The sequence below is a fragment of the Aethalodelphis obliquidens genome, unplaced genomic scaffold, assembly GCF_003676395.1.
Source record: "Aethalodelphis obliquidens isolate GAN/ISIS:26980383/991018 unplaced genomic scaffold, ASM367639v1 scaffold18, whole genome shotgun sequence".
In the NCBI taxonomy this organism is placed as follows: domain Eukaryota; kingdom Metazoa; phylum Chordata; class Mammalia; order Artiodactyla; family Delphinidae; genus Aethalodelphis; species Aethalodelphis obliquidens.
This window is the reverse complement of record NW_020837962.1, coordinates 10,432,272-10,454,781: the sequence shown is the minus strand read 5'-3', so window position 1 is coordinate 10,454,781 and position 22,510 is coordinate 10,432,272. Positions and strand designations below refer to the sequence as shown.

The window sequence follows — 22,510 nt, the reverse complement described above, 5'->3', positions numbered from 1 at the left end:
GGCTTAGTTGCTCTGTGTCACGTAGCATCTTCCCGGACCAGGGCTCGAACCCATGTCCCCTGCATTGGCAGGCGGATTCTTAACCACTGTGCCAGCAGGGAAGCCCAAAATGAAGGATTCTTTAATATCTGTTAATATCTAGTCCCTATATAAATTTCTCTACTTGCCCCCAAAATGTCTTTTAGAGCTGGTCTGCACAAATCAAGACCCAATTCAGACCTAAACCCTACATCTGGTTATTGTCTTTAAAGTTCTTCATCTCCTGCCCCCTCCTCCATTTTCTCATGGCACTGACTTGAAGAATCCAGCCAGTTGTCCTCCTCCCATTTCTTAAAATACAGAAATGCTACATACAAAAAAATATGTTTCATACAAAAATCTGGTAAAAATCTCAACCTTATGATTAAATTATGAAAGACTTTTTAGGGGCTTCCCTGGTGGTGCAGTGGTTGAGAGTCCGCCTGCCGATGCAGGGGACATGGGTTCGTGCCCCGGTCCGGGAAGATCCCACATGCTGCGGAGCAGCTAGGCCCGTGAGCCATGGGCGCTGAGCCTGTGCGTCCAGAGCCTGTACTCCGCAACGGGAGAGGCCACAACAGTGAGAATCTCGCGTAGCACAAAAAAAAAAAAAGACTTTTTAAAGTTATTAAAGATTAACACATTGCTTCTCATCTGGGATGTTCTTAATATAGCATATTTTGAGCTATACGTGACAGTATATTGAAACCTCAACATGTAGAAATAGCATGGCTGGAAACTATACAGCACATTCAAACCTTGGTCTTTACTTTGTCTATCTGTAGATGCTTAATAAGCTCTACACACTGCTTACATGTGTCTCAAAAAACATAATGGATGGTGAAGATGAGTCTGCAGCAAAATGGAAGAGAAGACATGTCTCGTGTCCCTGTGTTTGGCCTTCCCCATATAACTCCACGTACTTGCTCAAGGCTATTCCAGTTTGCAAAGTGCTTACAAACTTAGGGTGCATTTAAGTTCCTCCTCTCTCAGACTGGTGTTCAACAAGACAGAAGAGGTGTATGAACTCCTGCAGAAATCTGTCAGAAGCAGCCTTCAGACTCTACCAACTTCCCTGCTCAGTCCCCACTGTCCAGGCGGGCATGGAGAATGGAAAAAAAGCGCTTAGACAAGAACCTCCCTTTAAACATATAGAACAAAACCTGCATATTCCCCCCAAAGTAATTTATAATTTTATGCAAATTTATTTTTGCAATAGCCAAGAAAATTTTGAAAAACAGTAAGAATGAAGGAGAAATCTATCCTGCCAGATACCAAAACTATAAAGCTATAGATTTCTTTACATAAGTCTAGAAAAAGATACATGTACATATAAAATTAGTGTATTATACAGGTGGTATTTTAAACTGGACGGCTGTGGCGGCAATCTTTGATCCTTGTATCATCTTAAAATATAAAATAAATTCCAGGTGAATTAAAGTGAATAAAGTAGATTAAAATGGATAAAAATACTAGGAAAAAATACTTTTAGCAGGACAATAAGAAAAACTTAACATAAAGAAAAACAGCAAAATTTAAAAAGTGAAAAACAGGGAAAATGGTTGTTTTTGGGAAGTGGAAACAGTGAGTCAAAAGATAGGGCCATTATTAAAGCTCCTTATATATGTTGCTAAATTGTTTTCCAGAAAGGTTGTGGCACTTTTTATTATATAAAGAACTCGGGGGGGGGGGGGGAAAGATACTACTCCATTAAAAAGTTGGGCAAAAAAAAAATGTACAGATACCTCACAAAACAAATAAACAACAAACATAAAAAACGTTCTACACCTCGGAGCCAAGACAACTAAATGGAGAGAAGAATAGTCTTTCCAACCAACAGGGATAAAAAGGATAGGACAACTGGATATCCACATGCTAAAGAATGAAGGTGGACCCCTTCTTCACATCATACTCAAAAATTAACTCAAAATGGGGCTTCCCTGGTGGCGCAGTGGTTGACAGTCCGCCTGCCAATGCAGGGGACACAGGTTTGTGCCCCGGTCCGGGGAGATCCCACATGCCGTGGAGCGGCTAGGCCCGTGAGCCATGGCCGCTGGGCCTGTGCGTCCGGAGCCTGTGCTCCGCAACGGGAGAAGCCACAACAGTAAGAGGCCTGCGTACCACCAAAAAAAAAAAAAAAAAACTCAAAATGAATCAAAGGCCTAAATATGAGAGCTAAAACCATAAAACTTTTAGAAAAAAAATCATAGGAGTAAACCTTCATGACCTTGGATTAGGTAATGGATTCTTAGATATGTCACCAAAAGCACAAACCACATCAATGAGAAAAATAAATTGGACCTCATTAAAATAAAAAGCTGTTATGCTTTGAAAGATACCATCAAGAAAGTGAAAGACAACCCAGAGAATGGGAGAAAACATCTGCAAATCATAGATGTGATAAGGCACTTGTATTAAAAAAACACTTACAACTAATGATTAAAAAATAAAAAGAACCTAATTTTTCTAAATGGACAAAGGATATGAACAGACATTTTCCCAAAGAAGATATACAAATGGACAATAAGCACATGAAAAGACGCTCAGCACTATTAGCCATCATCAGAACCACACTGAGGTACCATTTTACACCCACTAGGTAGCTACAATTAAAAAAACGAGACAGTAACAAGTGTTGGTGAGCATGTGGAAAAACGGGACTCTCACACACTCTACTGGTGAGAACGTCAAATGGAACAGCAACTTTGGAAAACACTCTGGCAGTTCCTCAAAAGGTTAAACCTGGAGTTACCATATGGCCCAGCAATTCCCCTCCTAAGCATATACACCCAAGAGAATTGAAAACATATGTTCACATAAAAACATGTACACAAATGTTTGTAGCAGCATTATTCCTAACAGCCAAAAAAGTGGAACGAACTTAAACGCCCATCAACTGATGAATGGAAAAAAGTGATATATCCAAAATGCAATATAATCCAACCACAAAAAAGGAAGTACCAGTACATGCTACAACATGAATGAACTTCAAAAACATCGTGCTAAGTGGAAACAGCCAGTCACAAATGACCACATATTGTATAATTCCATTTCTATGAAATGTCCAGAATAGGTAAATCCATAGGGGCAGAAAATAGATTAGTGGTTGCATCTGGCTGAAGGTCTGGGGGAAATGGAAGGAACTTGCTAAAAGTACAGAGTTTCTTTCTGGGATATGAAAATGCTCTAAAATTGTGGTTGGCGGACTTCCCCGGTAGCACAGTGGTTAACAATCTGCCTGCCAACGCAGGGGACACGGGTTCAAGCCCTGGTCCGGGAGATCCCACATGCCGTGGAGCAACTAAGCCCGTGTGCCACGACTACTGAGCCTGCAGCGGCTCCAGAGACTGAGAGCCACAACTACTGAGCCCATGTGCCTCGACTACTGAAGCCCGTGCGTCTAGAGCCCGTGCTCCGCAACAAGAGAAACCACTGCAATGAGAAGCCCACTCACTGCAACGAAGAGTAGCGTCCACTCATTGCAACTAGAGAAAGCCCGTGTGCAGCAATGAAGACCCAACTCAGCCAAAAAATAAATTAATTAATCAAAAAAGAAAAAAATTTAAAAATAAAAAATTGTGGTTGGTGATGGTCACACAATACACTGAATGCCACCGAATTGTGCACTTTAAAAGGGGGAAGGAACACTGTATGGGACATGAATTATATCTCAGTAAAGCTGTTTTAAAATGAGTTCTATCTCACTAAGCATCAAAGAAATGAAATGAGAACAAAGAGACATCTTTCACCTATCAATATGACCAAGATAAAAAAAAATGGTATCAATGAGGGTACAGAGACAGCAATTTTCAGAGATTTTGGTGATAATGCAATTTAGTACAACTCTGGAAAGCAACATGTATCAAAAAGAAAAATGTGCATTTCTTTTGATCCAGTAGTTCTACTTCTTATAACTTATTATTAGGGAAGTAACCGGACTAGTGTGCTAAAATGTATGTACAAAGACAGCCACCACGCCTTGATTAAATCACTGAATACTGGAAAACTCCTAAATGCCTATCAAAGGTGGACTAATTAAAAAAAATTATGGCTACAGACCTCATGAAATCATATGCAGTCATGAAAAGTAAGGTGGACCTCAAGTGACCCCAGTCAAAGCCACATGGTACATAAGGGCCCAAAGCCAAGCCCTAACCAAATCCTTGACCCACCCAAAATTGTGAGATATAGCAAAATGATTGAGGCAAACGAAATTAGTAACAATAATAATGTAGACCTTCATGCTCTCATGAAAAGCTGTCTATAACATGTTAAGCTACAAAGGAAAGTTATAAAATAGTACCATAAAGTCATTTGGTTTTTCTTTATTAACTTTATATTTTGTACCTGTTCTTAGAAAAACTTTGTTAAGATTATTTGGTGGTTAGCTCTGGGCAGGGGTGCGATCGTGTTTATAATTATGTATTGTTTGAATGTTTTACAAGTGTCCACTATTTTTATAAACAAAAACATTCCACTTTGGGAGGGATCAGAAGAATCAGTAGAAAACAATGAACAATTAAATATAAAAAATAAAATTGTAGGGCTTCCCTGGTGGCACAGTGGTTGAGAGTCCGCCTGCCGATGCAGTGGACACAGGTTCGTGCCCCGGTCCAGGAAGATTCCACATGCCGCGGAGCGGCTGGGCCCGTGAGCCGTGGCTGCTGAGCCTGCGAGTCCGGAGCCTGTGCTCTGCAACAGGAGAGGCCACAACAGTGAGAGGCCCACGTACCACAAAAAAAAATAATAATAAAAAAAAATAAAATTGTAAAGGTACTAGAAAGTATTAAATGAATATTTTGTAATGCAAAAGTGGTAAAGGCCTTCATAAAAATATGTAAATAAAGCAGTGGTTCCTAACCAATCCCTAGTAAAACCTCTTCAAATACAGATTTCCCATTTGTCCCTCCCAGGGACTATGATTCACAAATCTGGGGCGGAGCCAGAGGCATTTCTATTTGTTAAAGTTCCACAGGGAGTGCTTTATTATATTTAGCTTTCTACTTTTTAAAGATTTTCCAAAATGAACGTGTATGTACTTTTACAGTTAGAATAAAACAAAACATTTAAGAGCAAAAGGGCCACAGGTGATTCTGATGCAGCGGCAGCCATGCATAATGGAAAAGCGCCAGGGCCAGGCCACTGTAATAGCAACCAACAAACTAGGAAAAATATCTGAAACACACAAGACAAAGCAAATAACACTGCAGGTATTATTCTTTTTCCTCTCCTTGGCCAGTCTTTATTTCTCAAGGACTTTGTGCCAGGCTCTGTGTTCAGTGCCCAACAGCATCAGTTCATTTAATACCCACCCACCCACCCCCAAGGGAGGACTAACTCAGGGTCCAAAGTGGCACTGGGCAGTGGTGGAGAGGGGGATCTAGCAGTAGACTGCCCACCTTTTAACCCTCCTGCTGCCCACCTTGTCAGAGGGTTGCCCACCTTGCTTTATAAAGCATTCTAAGAGAATCTAACAGAAAAACTGGCCAAGGACAGGAACTAAGCAACTCAAAAAATAAAAGCATACTAAACATAAGTACTTTAATTCTTACCAGTAATCAAGAAATGCAAATCAAAATAATAACACACCACTTCCTCCTATCAAAGGACAGAGTGATAATCCCCAGCCTTGGGAGCACTGTGCGATACTAGTGACCTGGTTCGTGGCTTTTCTTGGAAGGCAATATAACAGTATCATTAAAGGCCTTAAAATGTATGAAATTTGCATTTCAGTAATTCCCATCAGATCACATGCAATTCCTAATCATGGAAGGGGGAGGTTACCACGGCGTGGGAGTCACATTGGTGCAATCATGACCCCCCCACCCCTGCCTGTCAGCATTTTGAACGATGAAAAACAGCAGATGAACACAAAGCACATGATCTAAGGGCTGTGGAGGGTACAGCCCACTCACCCCTTTTCAGTCTTTGCTAGATCTTTGCTCTTTGCATGTGTCACTTGTCACCATAACTCAACCGTCATTTACACCCCTGTCCATCACACGACCTTGAAACGCAAACATTTTATATTTATTGTGGTGTATTCCTTAATTTTTAAAGGAGTTTGATGTATTTTTATTAGGGTTGCGCTATTGTTACATAGGTTTGAGTAATCAGCACCAACCCCATTTTTTAAAATGCCCTTTATTCTATCCTAAGGATAGAATCACAGATATGCACAAGGAGTATGTATAATAAAGTTTATTCTGGCATTCTTTCTAGAAAAGGAAGTTATTTTCCATGAAGCGTCCAAGAACAGATTATAATGTCTGCAAAGGACTCTGTAATGCAAACAGTAAGAAGCAGACACTGACCAAGACAGAAGAGGGAATGAAACTGCTTCCTCTTGCCACATAACCACTGCCCCCAATTCATGTCGGGCTGGATTCCTAGATATGGCCCTTCAGGATCAACCTGGCCCAGACATTCTACATTACTGATGGACTCCAGACCCACACTCCTCTGACATACTCCCCTGGCCCACCTGGAAACTTTACTTCTTCCCAACCTCCACTTAAAAGTCAGAAAATGACAAGAAAGCAAATACCAGGTGGGACAAAGCGTTGTTCTGCAATATTTGCTTGTTCTGATTCCCCCAGAAGGACCCTAGAACAGCTGGGTACACAAAGCTTTGCAGTCATAAAATAAAGAATATGCTCATTAAATGCAGAGCTATCAAACTAGGAAGAAGTGATAATCACCTGAGATGATAAAGATCAATTGGTAAGAAACCGAACATAGTTGTTTAGATAGAAGGAATAATGTTTCTGTGTTTTCTCCTTCTTGCTTGGTGTTTGTTGATTAAAAAAAATAAGATTACCTTCCAATTTAAGATTTAAATTCAATAGGGAAATAATTTAAAATGAGCAAGCTGGACCAGAATGATTTCTAAGCAATCTTCCAAATCAGAAATGCTGTGATTTCACAGCAGAAAACAAATGGCTAAGTCAAGAAAGAAAACTCGATGGGTGAGCCAGAGGGCCAAGGCACAGGACTGACAACTGGACAGACCCACTCTCTCCCCTGCCCTAAGGTCACTCCTTCCGACCCAGAGAGTCGGTCTGCCATGGAGGGCTGAGTGGTCAAATGCACCTGTGCAAAGAAACCCTAAAAGGTAAAAGCTGCTGAATCTATTCCAACAGCCAAGGTGACAGGCCAACCAGACCAGCAGGTCTTAACTGAGTTAAGGGGTCTTCACAGCATCAGGCCCATTCACCGAATGAGAATTACCAATCTACTAAAAACTTTTAAGGAATAATCTTCTTGACCATCAATATATACGAACATATTCTTCAAGAACATTTATTACAGTAAGTTTTTGATAACTTGGCAAATTAATCATTTAACTGAAAAATTCGTTTTTGGTGACTTGAGCCTTAGGGCCATTTCAGATAATTGTGGAAAAAAGTAAAAAGAAGTTAGGGTAATTAGGGCTGCAAAAAGACTGTTGTGGTTCCTGGCTCTTCAGACACAGTATTGCACTTACATTTTTGGTAGCTACGACTATCTCCTTCCAGATCCATTAAATGTGCTATCTACTGAGTTCTTCTTCCTTTTAAAAAATATATTTTTTATTAAATTTTTTTTTTAATTTTTAATTCTTTTAATACAGTCTTTTAAGGTGTCTACTGAGGTCTTCTTAAAATGGTCACTTCATTTTCCAGAAACACCTGTATTTGCTGCTATCGAGCAGGCAGAAATTCCAACACTAGTATGTGGTGGGCGCAGCTTGTTTGGACATGAAGAATCTTCCTACTGAGTCTCTACTTTACATGAAGTGAGAGGGCTGAATGTCTCTGGAGATAATTTATGTTGTTTTACCCAGAAAGTTTCATTGAAGAAAAGGCTACACTAATTAGACCCTAGAAAAGACACTGTTGGTTAATGGAAACTCATCTTGGAAAGAAGTTAAATGATCTTGATTGAGTACTTGCAAATACGTACAGTTGGTTCCTAATATCAAAGAATACTGTTAATTTTTCTCCATTTATAGTTTCCTGATATTCGCAACACATCATATTTTGAGCTTAGTCTATGTTTCCCAGCTTATATTTATTACCAAAACAAAAGGGGATGAGTTAAAACAGTAGAAAGGATTTATACAGGTACTAATAAGAATTTTAGAACTAAAAGTTATTCTTCAAAGGCCTCACATACACATTTTCTCAGAGATCTTCAAGTTACAGGTGAAGGCAATAAGTTGAGAATACGAAAGGTAAACTCCTAAAATTACAAAAACACTTGGATGGCTAATAATTACAGGCAAACGCTCACTTCCCAACCTTGTCCCCTGTTTTCCAATTCAATTACTGAGGCATAATTCATAGCCACAGAGTGATTTTATACAGAAACTGCTCTCACGGTGAAGAGCTGACAAGACTCTTCACTCGTCGTTTCCAGAGAAGGACGAGAGTGCCGGGAAGCACTCTCCCCAGTCCTAGGGTAGAGGGAAATACTAGACCACCAGTGATTTTAAATTCATGCTTGTGAAGTACAAGGAGCTAGTGGACAATGGTATGCGAACATCAGCATCTCCGCAGGGCAACTAAAACTGTGAGATGAGCCAATCAAAGACAACAACAAAGAGGAGACCCTTGGGTTCACAAAGTTCAATCAGTTCAAGTCTTGCTCCCTCAGTGATCAGAAACTGGACATGGAGGACAGAAAATCATAAGAGAATAAGACAGAAAAGGTGGAGGGAGACAGGGAAGCCTTCTGAAGTACTGAAGTGGACTCAAGACTAACAAAGTAGCCCACTCCACAGTGGGGCAGCCGGGCATCAGGTCACTGACACTGCAGGGGACAGTGGCTCTCAAAGACTAATCTACATCAAAATCACTGGAGGAGCTTATTTAAAGCTGCAGTTCCAGTGCAAAAGAAAGAACAAGTCCATCTATTTGGCAATTATCCTGAACCGCCTTACAGGGAAGTAGGTGGCATACACTGGAAAACTGAGAAAAAAACTAAAGTTTCACAAATAACAGTGACAGACAAGAACACAGATTCCTCACCCTCTTCTAAGGCATTCTGAACCAGGAGGGCAGGGAGGGGCCCAAGAATCAGTCCCATTGATGCAGTGGGTCCACTGACATGCTGAGAAACAGAGAGGACTAACCCCAAAACACACAGCTTGCCCTGGAAGAGCCGTAGCTAATGGCACTATCCCACATCTTTGTTATTCTGGCAGGACACAGAACACAGTTCTACAACCCTCCTCTGCATGGATAGTCAGTACTAGCGACACTTTCCTTCATTTTAGAGACATGAATCAGCAGCTGCCTGGGGGCCTCGTCCAAAGCCTCCAAGTTCAAATTCTCTGACACACGACCAAAATCCTAACACCATTCTCATGAGCTATTTTATTTTATTCTTCTGTGAGCAATTTTAATAAGCAGCACTATTGATGATTTTCCTCCATTACAACTTTAAGAATGGCAAAGTCTCCATAATACAGTTCTTAGTTTTTCTCAAAACAACAACATAACAAAAAACCCCAACACGTATGAACTTTCTATTAGAAATAACCCTTGTAAAATAAGCTCAAAATGGACTAAAGACCTAAATGCAAGGCAAGACACTATAAAACTCTTAGAGGAAAACATAGGCAGAACACTCTATGACATAAATAACAGCAAGATCCTTTTTGACCCACCTCCTAGAGAAATGGAAATAAAACCAAAAATAAACAAATGGGACCTAATGAAACTTAAAAGCTTTCGCACAGCAAAGGAAACCATAAACAAGATGAAAAGAAACCCTCAGAATGGGAGAAATTATTTGCAAACGATGCAACTGACAAAGGATGAATCTCCAAAATTTACAAGCAGCTCACGCTGCTCAATATCAAAAAAACAAACAACCCAATCCAAAAATGGGCAGAAGACCTAAATAGACATTTCTCCAAAGAAGATATACAGATTGCCAACAAACACACGAAAGGATGCTCAACATCACTAATCATTAGCGAAATGCAAATCAAAACTACAATGAGGTATCACCTCACACCGGTCAGAACGGCCATCATCAAAACATCTACAAACAATAAATGCTGGAGAGGGTGTGGAGAAAAGCGAACCCTCTTGTACTGTTGGTGGGAATGTAAATTGATACAGCCACTGTGGAGACCAGTACGGAGGTTCCTTAAAAAACTAAAAATAGAACTACCGTATGACCCAGCAACCCCACTATTGGGCATATATCCTGAGAAAACCATAACTCAAAAAGATTCATGTACCACAGTCTTCACTGTAGCTCTATTTACAATAGCCAGGACATGGAAGCAACTTAAGTGTCTATCGACAGATGAATAGATAAAGATGATGTGGCACATATATACAATGGAGTATTAGCCATAAAAAGAAACGAAAATGAGTTGTTTGTAGTGAGGTGGATGGACCTAGAGTCTGTCATACAGAGTGAAGTAAGTCAGAAAGAGAAAAACAAATACTGCATGCTAACACATATATATGGAATCTAAAAAACAGAAAAAAAGGTTCTGAAGAACCTAGAGGCAGGACAGGAATAAAGACGCAGACGTAGAGAATGGACTTGAGAACACGGAGAGGGGGAAGGGTAAGCTGGGACGAACTGAGAGAGTGACATGATATATACACTACCAAATGTAAAATCGATAGCTAGTGGGAAGCAGCCACATAGCACAGGGAGATCAGCTCGGTGCTTTGTGACCACCTAGAGGGATGGGATAGGGAGGGTGCGAGGGAGACGCAAGAGGGAGGAGATCTGAGGATATATGTGTATGTATGGCTGATTCACTTTGTTATAAAGCAGAAACTAACACACCATTGTAGAGCAATTATATTCCAATAAAGATGTTAAAAAAAAAAGAAAGAAAGAACCCTTGTAGGAGACCGCACTGGGGAGCCCCACAGGAGACTCTGTGAGAGAAACTGATGATGAGGCCCCTTTGGTCACCAAACTTTCTTAGATTAGATAAGCCCAAGATGTGTCCCACTTCGAAACAGTGCTCCTTTAAAACAATCCCAGACCCATCATGAAGGTCAGCAATGACCTGACAAATCCAGTGCCAAATGATGTATTTCCCTCCTTCCTGCAAATGCTCCCTTGCTCTCCGTGTTATGACTTTTTCAGGTGAAAATGGCAAGAAGGGTAATGTCACCAAGGAATCAGGTGGCCTCCTCTTCCAGGGGACTGCCCTGAACAACTCTCCCCCACCCCACGCACTCTCATGCAAATCTCTCCTTCGAGAAGGCCCACATGGACCTTGAAGTCAGGCCACAAAAGACAACCCAACCTATACCCCTGCCCAAACCTGTTCTTGTCAGTAAAATTTACATAATTTTGAAATTTTTATATCCATGTGAGCTATCCTAGAAAACTGGATAGTGAATATATATTTAATAGTTGTCACTCTTATTAATTACAATTATGAACAAGTAACGTAGTTAGTACACATACTGCATCTTGTTAGACCTAAAACTTGTTTGTTTCTAAAATACATCCTGATTTCAAAGATGCTACAAATGTGAAAAAAATTTGCATCTTACAATCATGAAATACAATGTAATAATATGGTAAAAGTTCTACGAGCTTCAAAAATCTGTAGAAAGTTAAGAAATTACAAATAAAATGGCCAAAGACACAGCTGCAACGAAATCCATGTGAAAATTTAGGGAGATGTGGTATTTGCTTTTGAATATTGTCCTGGGGATATATATGCCCTCAAAAGGACCCCATTTGCCATAGGGTCTCTGAACCTTTTGGAGCTCCAGGCAGCACACAGACCTTGGTGATCAACACGTCTCCATGACTACGGGCCACACTTAAGTCTCACGGAAGATGTTCCATGCTTCCTGACCGTCCCACAGATCCCCTGAATATTCCAGCGATGCTCTTTGGTCTTCATCTCACTCACCATCTCAGCAGCCACCATCTCTGCCTGTCCAAACGATCTCCTCTCTCAGCTTCAGTGACATCAGTCCCTTGCTGTCCCCTTTGCCAGTTCCTCCTCTGCCTGGTCTCTCTTCCTGTGCTCCCCTCTGAGCCACGGCATCCACTCCACAGCCCTTCTACCATAGCATGCTTACTGCCAGCTCCCGATGGATAGTGGTTGCCCTACTTGTATGTCTACCCATCTGCCTGGCCTCTTCACCTACACATCTCGCAATCATCTCAAGAGGAGCATGTCTAAAGTGGAATTACGAATGCCCTCCCCTTCATCTCCCTTCTCCCAGTCTGTTCCTCCGCTAGCTCTGTAAATGGTCCTGCCTCCCACCAAGTCATCTCACATGGTGACCCCACATATCCACTCTAGTGGCAAACCTCATCTGGTCTCCCGTCCCCTCTGTAATCAATGGCCTCCAGGCCCCCATCTCCGCTAGCCTAGAGCACTGCAGTGGCCACTGCCACCCATGGCCCTCCTTGAGACGGCTCCTGCCCAGCCCCCAATATCCACTTCACACCGCTTTCCTCTCACCCTTCCCACTGGACTTCTGCTGGCTCCTACACAAGCCAATGCTCTCCCAGTGCCCTGGGGTCTCCGCGGCTCCTGCTCATCCTTCCAATCTTGCCCTTAAAACCCCCTACTTGGTGCGGCCTTCTCTCTGATGGCTCCACCTAAGGAGGTCCCTGTGTCAACCTCAACCTCTCCGTGCTACTCAGACCTGTTAGGGCAGTTGGCATTTGTAATTATTTGTTTTCCATCACCACCACCCCCAATTTCACGAAAGAGGGGTGAGCTCTATGTAACTCACACCAGCACTCCAGATGCACCTGGGCTCAGATAAGGTGCTCAACAAATGAGACGAGTTAAAGGAATGGCCACATCCCCTCGCTTCCTGAGCACCACCAGTGCTGCGGGAATCCTCTAGGAGAGGAAACAAGCATGAGTCCCTCGGCCAGTGACCAAGTGTCAATCGTCCCACAGAGAGCTCAACCAGGGCACCAGGTGATTCGGTATCAGAGTCCTGAGCTCAACTGTTTGGCACACTGAACCTAGCTGGGCTTTAAAAGACCACTCCCCAAAGCATGACAAAAAACACAAATATGTTCAAGGCTCCAAATTTTTCTCCTTTATTAATTAAAGAAATCTAGATCTTTGGTAACTGCTCTCCCTCACTGTACAAAAATCTCTGGGCTCCAAGGGGCCAGAAACAATTTACAAAACTCAAGGAAGACAACAAAACATGTTTGAGGAACTGCAAATAAGCAATGTAAACACACCCCAAAGGGCTCGGAGCCACTAAAACATGACACCAGGACATACTGAAGGAGCTTTGGGCCTTGCAGACAAGAAGTTACTAGCCCTGAATGAACCGAAAGCCCTCAGACCCTCAACCTCTTCATCTGTAAAATGGGAGGTGTAGTGATGTCTTTCAAGAGGCTGTCGAAAGAATAAGGTAAAACACAGGGTGAGAAAGCACTTAGAAAGATACTAGGCAAATTATGTGCACTTGCTGCCCTGCTTCTCTGTCAGTTCCCTCTGGTTCCTGTGCGCCCAATAGCGTGAAGGCCGTGGCTGGGTCACCTGGCCTGGTGAAGCCTGCCCCGAGCCCCGCGGTAAACGTCTGAGGACTTCACTCCAAAGGCACCAGCTGCGGATCTCTCCGAGAGTCCACCCATGCCCCTGTGGAAAAGTGGTGGCTAGGCTCCCATACACCAAGATACTTCCCCAGTTCACCATGCGGGTAGCCTGATAAGGCCAAGGCGAGGGGAGAGGGGGAGAGAACTGGTTTTATCTATTAGATGTCACAGACAGAAGGATGAGATGTTACTGCTACTGCCTCCCCCAACCATTCCCCGGAGCAGGGGCTTTCAACTGGGGCCAACTATTGGGGGGTCGGGGTAGAGGGCTGTGAGCATCAAGTGGGTGAAGGCCAGGGATATTGCTAAACATCCCACAATACACAGGATGGCCCCCACAACAGAGAAAGATCGCACCCCAAACGTCAACAGCGCCAAGGGAGAGAGAATCCTTCCCTAGCCCAAAGGGCTCCAGCCCAGGCACAGGTGGAGGCAACCAGAAGCCTCTTTCCAGTCTGGTCCGAACCTGCCCTTGACAAGCACACCACTCTCAGGAATTCAGTCCCCTGGAGCCGCAGAGGCAGGCAGAGGAACCTGCAGTGAAAGGATTCTGCCACTAAGTTGGGGGTAAAGGAGAAAGGATGAAAAAGTGGGCCTGGAGAAGATTTAAAAAAAGAAAAGGGAAGAAAATGTTAGGTCAGGGTTTCTCAGACTACAAAACACAGAATGTCTGTGAAAAGCAAACACTCTTACTCTGAAGCCAAAATGTGCTCCAGGTCACTGACCAAACCCAGGTGACAATCAACAGTACTGAAGTGCACGCTACTGCCCTCCCAGTGAGGACTGGAAAAGGAAAGGCAGGTGAGAACAGAAGAGCAGGGCTGGGGATCCTGGCCTGCTGCCCCCAGGGCTGACAGGAGCCACGTGAAGGGAGCAGTGGGCTTTGTTGTAAGTTCTGGGTCTGTATGGCCGGGAACAGGGCAATCCTGGCAACAAAATGTTACTGGAAGAAGAGAAGCAGATCCAGGCAAGTTACAGGGGGATGATCAGAAGAAGAAATAAAGAAGTAAAAACTGGAAGCAGCTTGAAAACAGATCTCATTGCCTGTACCCTTTCTTTTTAAAGAAGGAAGAATGTAGCAAACTGAGAGCGAATCTGATTAGGATACCTCAGTATCACTCCCTTTTCTGATTTTTTTTTTTTTTTTGCTGCGTTGGGTGTTCGATGCTGTGCATAGGCCTTCTCTTGTTGTGGTGCACGGGCTTCTCATTGCAGTGACTTCTCTTGTTGCAGAGCACAGGCTCTAGGTGCATGGGCTTCAGTAGTTGTGGCTTGCGGGCTCTAGAGCGCAGGCTCAGCAGTTGTGGCGCACGGGCTTAGTTGCTCCGTGGCATGTGGGATCTTCTTGGACTAGGGCTCGAACCCGTGTCCCCTGCACTGGCAGGCAGATTCTTAACCACTGAGCCACCAGGGAAGCCCCTTTTTCTGATTTTTAACAAAAACAAAGAAAAAGAGATCCAACTCTTCCTGCTTCCAGCAGCCGCAAAACTTCTAAGTACTGTAAGCAGTCAATTCCTTAAGTTTTGGCAAATATACCAAGGTTATAGAAGATGTTAACATCAAGAGAAGCGGGTGATGGAGATACAGGAATTCTTGTCTGTATCTTTACAACAAATACTTCAAATTAAAGTTTTTTTAAAATCGAAAGACAAAAAGCAACTTTTTCTGAACATAATCCCCCAGCTTTCTTCTGAGTCTTCCCAAATCACTCTGCACAACTATGTGGATGGCAGCCCTGGCAGCGCAAGCCTAGGGGAGAGGACAGTGGCTGCTCCAGGCCCTGACCCATCGCTAAAGGCACATCAGAGACGCAGAAGCCATGTATGCACGGTGAGGTCCGACAAAAGAACACATTTACCCTTAGTGGCCGGAATTAAAAGAGATGCCATTTTGTGGCACAAAAGGAACCATTTTCCCATTAATAATCTGGGTTAGTTAGGTTGAGAGTTGCAAGGGTAGTTTCTATTTTACAGGTAGGAAATCTCAGGGAGAATGAAGACATGTGAAACCATCTGTCAAGTCAGACAGGACACACACATCTCACAGACAAGGTACAGTTCTCTGAAGATAAATGTCCTTCGTAACAGAAATGGATGGACTTCTACTGACAGCTTCAACCACTAACAGACAGGAAGTGTAAAAAAGCCCATCTCTCCAATTCTCTTGGCTCTACTGCTGAATCAAGAGGGTGACCTCTGGAGGAAAATCAAAATGACGCATGGACATGAACCCTCCCCCTCCACATAGGGACCTCGGGAAGACTAGCTGAATCATCTTAACTAGCCCCTTACGGGCAGCTCATCACAGAAAATTAAACTCACTGAGAGAGCGTATGCATGAGAAATACAGGTTATTTTCCTTTTACCCATGACGCACTTTTAGTTGCAGATCTTCACTGTCAGCACGATAAAATCCACACACCAAAGCACCCACTGGAGACCCACAGCTCTAAGATCAAGGGCAACTTACCATGTTTGGCACGTTGGTGACTGAAGCATTCTTGATGTCTGCAGCGAAGGGAGGCAAGCTATTGACCATGCTCTGCTTGCTGGGCAGCTGAGGGTTCACTCCAGGGGCTCCCATCTGCTGCCCTCCAGTTTGACTAAAGGGTTGTCCAAATGGACTTGTGTTACCAGTCATTCCCATCTGAAACAAAAAGAGCAACATCAGCCATCCTGACGCGACCACATATGAAAGGAAGAGCCTCAGAAATGCTCACTTTGATCCACTGAAGCAAAAATCATTATTTCCTGTAAAATCTTCATTTCAATTATAAATTAAAGGCTCATTCTCAGGGTTCACAATTAGGATTATGAACAGAGCAACTTGCTCAAACAGCTACAGACTAAAGGCAGGAGACTAGTGAAGCTGCTCCCAACAACCCCATCTGTCCCCTCCTCCTAAATATCATCCCAAGAGTCAGCACTTTTCCACCTTTACCCCTCAGCCATACTCCTCACGCCAAGTCCCCTACCCTGAGAGTGGCACTGACCCATTAAGATCATTTGGAAAACAAAACCTTCCAGAATAACTGACAAAGGGGAGCTCCTTCAGTTTAATCCTTAATTACTCTATAAGTAATTCGTTTCTTTCAGCTACCACCCCCCAATCAGATTTAAGTTTCCATTATTTCAAAATGCACAGCAGAAATACTGACAAAGAAATGATATAATGTCTGGGATCTGCTTTAAAACCTAGTGAGGCAAGGGGTAGTGTCAATGAAAAACGACTGGACAAACGTCGGTGACTCCTCACCAGGGGACAGGTGTGTGTGGGTGTTATACTAGCCCCTCTAATATTATACGTATTTGAAGTTTTCCATGATAAAGTCCTATTTTAATTACAGAGAAATAAAAGAAACTGTAGAGTAGATAAAGCCAAGAATGGAAAGGAGGAACCCCACCTATGCCGCGGGGTGGGGCAGCAACCAACCACAGGAGTCAGAGATCCCCTCCAGTCAAGAGACCCCGGCCAGGTTCCCGCCAGACCCCTCAGCTCTAATCTCCACATGCATGAATCCGGGAATCCCCACAGTGATGTCCTGCTGCTCAGCCACCCCCTCTGGAGAAGCAGAGTCTCATTACTAAGAGAGTGGCTTTTCTAGTCTGCCTGCTTTGCTCTCTCACGAAGTTGCAACAATCCATCTGCTGCCTACTGCCTGCTCTAGTTTTCTGGTGTCCTGGTGCATTTGATGTTTAGAAACTGGGAGGAAGGAGTCTCCTGAAGGGAAGAGCCCCCTTCCCTAGGGGAGGGAGTTTCCATTCAAGAAATCACAGCTCAGTTCTCTCCACCAACCTCACATGGTGACTGCACCAGCCCGTTCATGCTGGTTAACTCACGTTCCTTCTACGGACCTTTATCTCACCTGAAAGATGAGCGTCTTGCACAAGACAACTGCATTACTTCTTTCAGCTCTAAAATTCTAGGCTGCAAACAAACAGATGCTCAACACAATCGACCCCTTCCTGCTGAAATGTCCGCATAAAAACACAAATAAAACCAAACTACTGTAACCAAAAAGATCTTGTTCTGGCATTTTCATATGTACTGGTGGTTTCCACATATAGCCCTCACAGCGGTACTTCTCAAGTTTTTGAAAGTGAACACATTCTAGCTGCCACTTTTGCCTTATTTGCTTTACTCGAGTAAACTGAAACAAATTTAAATTCAACTGAAATTCAAAGTGAACTTGAGAAAACTGAAACAAAAACAAACACTTTACAAAGCCCACCAAGTAGGCTCAACTCTGAATTCAGATGATTTAATCAAGGTGAGACTTAATCAGCAAACTTTTAACATAAAGGACATTTCTGATTCTCAACTAGGTTCCTTCAGTTGTTATCTGAAACTCAGAAGAACTGAAGCAAAAACCTATATTTTCAGGAAGTGTTACACTAAATTAACTCCACGTAATGATTACTTTTTGTAGAATTCTGCATAAACTCAAACACTGCTCTCAGAGCCCCAAGAATCTGGGGAAAAAACATGGTTATAATTTCCATTTCCTAAATTTCATTTAAAATTTCTCTACTTAGGACCAAACATGTCAGAAGACACATGCATCAATTGACCCTCCATGAATCCGTGCTCACAGTCAGCCAGCGTTTACCTAGCGCCTGCTATGAACCAAGCCCGGTTCAGAACACATTCAGATGCAATTTTCCTACTTGTCATAGAGCTTGCTCCATGTAACCACCAATCTGATAAACAAGAAAAATCAATGTTGTTTTGGAAGTTTCTAGTACTGATGAATCAAAGTGGATGGCAGCTGGGGGGTGGGAAAGGAGAGGCAACTGTCCTTCCACTGATGCCAACTGTCCAAGGCAGTCAGCCCTTTGGTGTAGAGAGGGACATAAATACCAAGAGGTCAAAGAGCTTCCAAAGGGGACCTGTGCAGCTCAAAGTTCATCAGCCCTGTTAAAAACGTCTAAGGCTCTGCGAATATTGGGACGGTGTTCACATGATCACCTTGCCAGGGTGAAAACTGGGTGGGTGTGTGGCCTGGTCAGTTGGCTACTACTTGCCTGGTAAGCCTCTGGGACAAAGCACCGAAGTGCTGTGGACACTGACAGATTTCATCAGGAAATCTGTTCTCACCTTTTCTTCTTGGCCATTCCAGAGTGAAGGAAACCTCTCAACATGGTTTCAATTCTCATGGGACAAGAACCAAGGTAAAGTCAAAGATCACAGACAGCAGGTAAGGAATGGCCAGCTCACAGGAGGCTATGTGTCTAAAAAAAAAATTGGGGAAAATCCCACCCTCAGCCTATGACAACACATTCCAAGGATGAACCAAAGCAAGCCACAGCCACCTTCAGGATCAGGCTCCAAGGTCACGGACCAGCTCCCTGGTCCAGGGCCAGTCCCTCCTTAACATCAGAGCTAACAGAGGCCTAGGTAAGGACAGTCCTCTAACAGGCCACCCAGCCACATCAGCCAACTAGGCCCCGTGGTTCCAACTACCCCCTGGCAGAGCCTGGTAGAACCGGAAGGCTGCTCCAGTCCTAGCCTGCAGTTTTGAGTAAAAGCCCTTCACTTCTAGAGATTTCTAGATTTCTGATTTCCTGTCTGTATCTCTTCTCCTTTGATCAAACATTCCCAAGTCTAGCTAACACATGTTTTTTTTAGCACCAACGTGTTCTTTAGCTCATGATGAAATAGTATAAATCGAGATGTTTCTCTAACTCCAATTAATAAAATCAACGTATTTAATTTCCCAACAGTTACTTGATAGCAATATAGTAAACTTTATTTTCTTTTGTCTTTTCTTTTTTTTTTTGCGGTACGCGGGCCTCTCACTGCTGTGGCCTCTCCCGCTGCAGAGCGCAGGTCCCGGACACGCAGGCTCAGCGGCCATGGCTCATGGGCCCAGCCGCTCCGCGGCATATGGGATCCTCCCGGACCGGGGCTCGAAGCCCCAGTAAACTTTATTTTCAACTGAAGTTTATCAGATTTTGGTTTAAGGCTGCTACAGAACCAGCACACAATCTTTTCAATAATATTCAAAAAGTAGAACAGCAGGGCTTCCCTGGTGGCCCAGTGGTTGGGAGTCCGCTTGCCGATGCAGGGGACACGGGTTAGTGCCCCAGTCTGGGAAGATCCCACATGCCGTGGAGTGGCTGGGCCCGTGAGCCATGGCCGCTGAGCCTGCGCTTCCGGAGCCTGTGCTCCGCGATGGGAGAGGCCACAGCAGTGAGAGGCCCGCGTACCGCAAAAAAAAAAAAAAAAAAAAAGTAGAACAGCAGAAATAGGCAACTGTTCAGTTAATGGTGCAGTTTATATAAGAACAAATTAAAGCCTACAGAATAAATATTTATATTCTGCCTCATTCAGCAACAGCCCATACATGTTAAAATATCCTTTCACTCTATTCTTCCAGAGCCCTTTTAAGCATTTAATTCAAGTTCAACCTTAGAAAATAGGAAAAGTTAAGTATGGTAAGTACTGAAAAAAAGGCAAGCTCCCCCATAAGAAAATCTAAATTAAACAATGCGTTATAGGTCTACCAAGTATCCCCATGAAAATGCATTCTTGTAACCAAGTGTATCAATCAATCATTTGAGAACCTACTTACTCTGTTGTTTGTCTATCACTTCAATGAGACAATAAAGACATGTAAACTACAGTCCCTGTGTACCACGGAAGAACAAACTAGATAGGAAGGTAAAAAAGACAACCTCCCCCAAACCCCCCAAAACTAGTGCCAGATCCTGAGGCCTACCCCCTGCCCCAGGATGGGATTAGGTATTAGTCTTGGCATGACTCTAAAGCATGAGACCAGATGAGGAAACCTGTCTTTAGGGTTTAGTCCAAACAAACCTGAACAATGCCTACACAAGCCTCATTATGAAACAAAGGTAGTGTCCGCAGCAAATTCTGTTGATAGCACCTGGCCCATCAGTCAAAAACTGCTGAAGTTCTGAGCTGTTAGGCAAGAAGGTGAATGACAGACATCACAGAAGAGGGACAGAGTAGACGATGCTTCTCTACTCTGACAGACACATACTACAGATATGCTATGGAAGGTTCAAAACAGGACACGACTCTGTGGCAGTATCTGTCATAATAATATTTATGACAACCCATCCTAAATCTATCTTTGGCACAAAACCAGGATGAAACTTCTTGCCTTCCTGGAACATACATCTCCTCTGTGTCCTTGGGCCCCAGTACATAGTGGGTATCAATTAGTATTTGGGGAAAGGACCAAATAAATGAACACTCCAAGAGACCCACTGCATCATGCAGCCCACCCCTCGGAACAACAGAAACCCCAACATCAGCCCTGAGGGCAGGGGGGGGAAATCAAAGAACCGTGCCCCAGTCACAGAAGCCAAGCACAGATAAGGGTCACCAGTGGGTGAAGCGGGCACTGGGAGTGGCAGCAGAACAGGCTCCTTTCTGTTTTCTAAACAGTCACCACGAGGATCTCAGCTACTAGCTGCAATGGACAGGCTGTCAGTCGACTGGCCTGTGCTCAAAGGTTGAGCACAAAGAGCATATGCACTCGGAGTTGGTTTTACAGGACAAATACGATTTTGTGCCCCATGACAGCACAGACGGGAGCCCGGCCTGGCTGTACAACAGGCACTCTGTGCTTACGTGCACTAGGCCAGCAAACCTTTGGCTTTGGTGCAAGGCCTCAGCCAGGCCCAAGCCCAGAGCTTCCCACTGGTGCACTGCGATAATGGTCCATCAGCCTCCATGGTCACCTGTGGCTGCAAACGGCCTCCTCTGCTGAGCTCAGTGTGGGACAAATATTTCACTTTCTACTTGTGTCATGATATGACAACTATCAACATAATAAGAGAACAAGCCGTGGGCTGCAAAAGAGCAGGGAGATTCTCTCCACCACACTGCACTAACCCGGAGAAGATCTCTACTACTTACCTAACTCATCTAATCAAATAAGGTAGTAACTGAAAACCCAAAGTACTAAGAAGGGGTGTTAAGGAGAAGTAACAATGATCATGTAAGTTTCTCCCCAGAATAGGTTTCTACAATAGTAGCAAGCCAAGTATTCCTTTTCTTGCTCTTTCTTAGGAAAATGGGACAGAGAAACACTTTCTTTGCAGTTAGGGCCACCACAGGTTGTAGCTCCTCTACCATCATCAGCAGCCCAAACTCCCTTGAGATGAGACAGTGGGCCTGGGCCTGCCTGGGCAGTCCGTGGCAGGCAGGGGTGCCTGGGCAGAAACGTCTGTACACATTTTGTGTGATGTGCATTTTTGAGAGAAAAGGTCCATTATTAGATTCTCAAAAGGGGTCCTAAGATCCCCTAAAGATTAAGGATGCCTGCCCTTGGGGAAGGCAACTCCCTCTTCCTAGACCTCACACACCCCTGCCACATACGGGCCTTTTCCAGTAGCAGACTCCCATCCAGAGATGTCAACCACTAACGTAACAACGACCCTCACAAACGAAATCTCCCCAATTTCCATCTCCAAACATCCTCTTGAAATACACACTCACAGGAAGGATCAGATCATAACTATTTTTGAGCTAAAAGCTTGATGGGGGACACACTGTGTGACCATTTGAGAATATAGGGAAAAGGAGGTAAGAGGGAAGATGCTCAGGACTGGAGCAGGACAGCCAGAAACACGCTTCCACTTCATGATTTTACTTAGAGTCCACCAGGGCTTCAGAAATGCTTCAAGTGGCAACAAATGTTGAGTTTGATGTGGTTTCAATGAGCCCACTAAACACGCTTTTTCAAAAGCTGAATTCTTCAGCAGTTTCCTCACACCTTGATATACACTTAAAACCACACTACACAGCAGAGCAATCAGAGGAAGTACCGCTGTGTGTGTGTGTGTGTGCGTGTGTGTGTGTGTGTGTGTAACTGGTGTGACGCTGGTCAGGAAACAGAAAGAAAACAAAATACGGCCTTCAGCGATAAGCTTAGTAGGGACAATAAGACAGGTTAGAA

At 43.7% G+C, this 22,510-nt stretch overlaps 1 protein-coding gene across 7 annotated transcripts in view; it reads right to left on the bottom strand.

Annotated features, from left to right (window-relative positions):
• Window positions 1–22,510, bottom strand: part of CREBBP (CREB binding lysine acetyltransferase) — a 150,189-nt gene that overhangs the window by 57,276 nt on the left and 70,403 nt on the right. For all 7 annotated transcript variants that reach the window (XM_027117557.1, XM_027117555.1, XM_027117556.1 and 4 more), the window contains exon 3: window positions 16,048–16,224. In XM_027117557.1, the coding sequence (XP_026973358.1) occupies window positions 16,048–16,224 (177 nt within the window). The remainder of the gene's footprint in view (window positions 1–16,047; window positions 16,225–22,510) is intronic.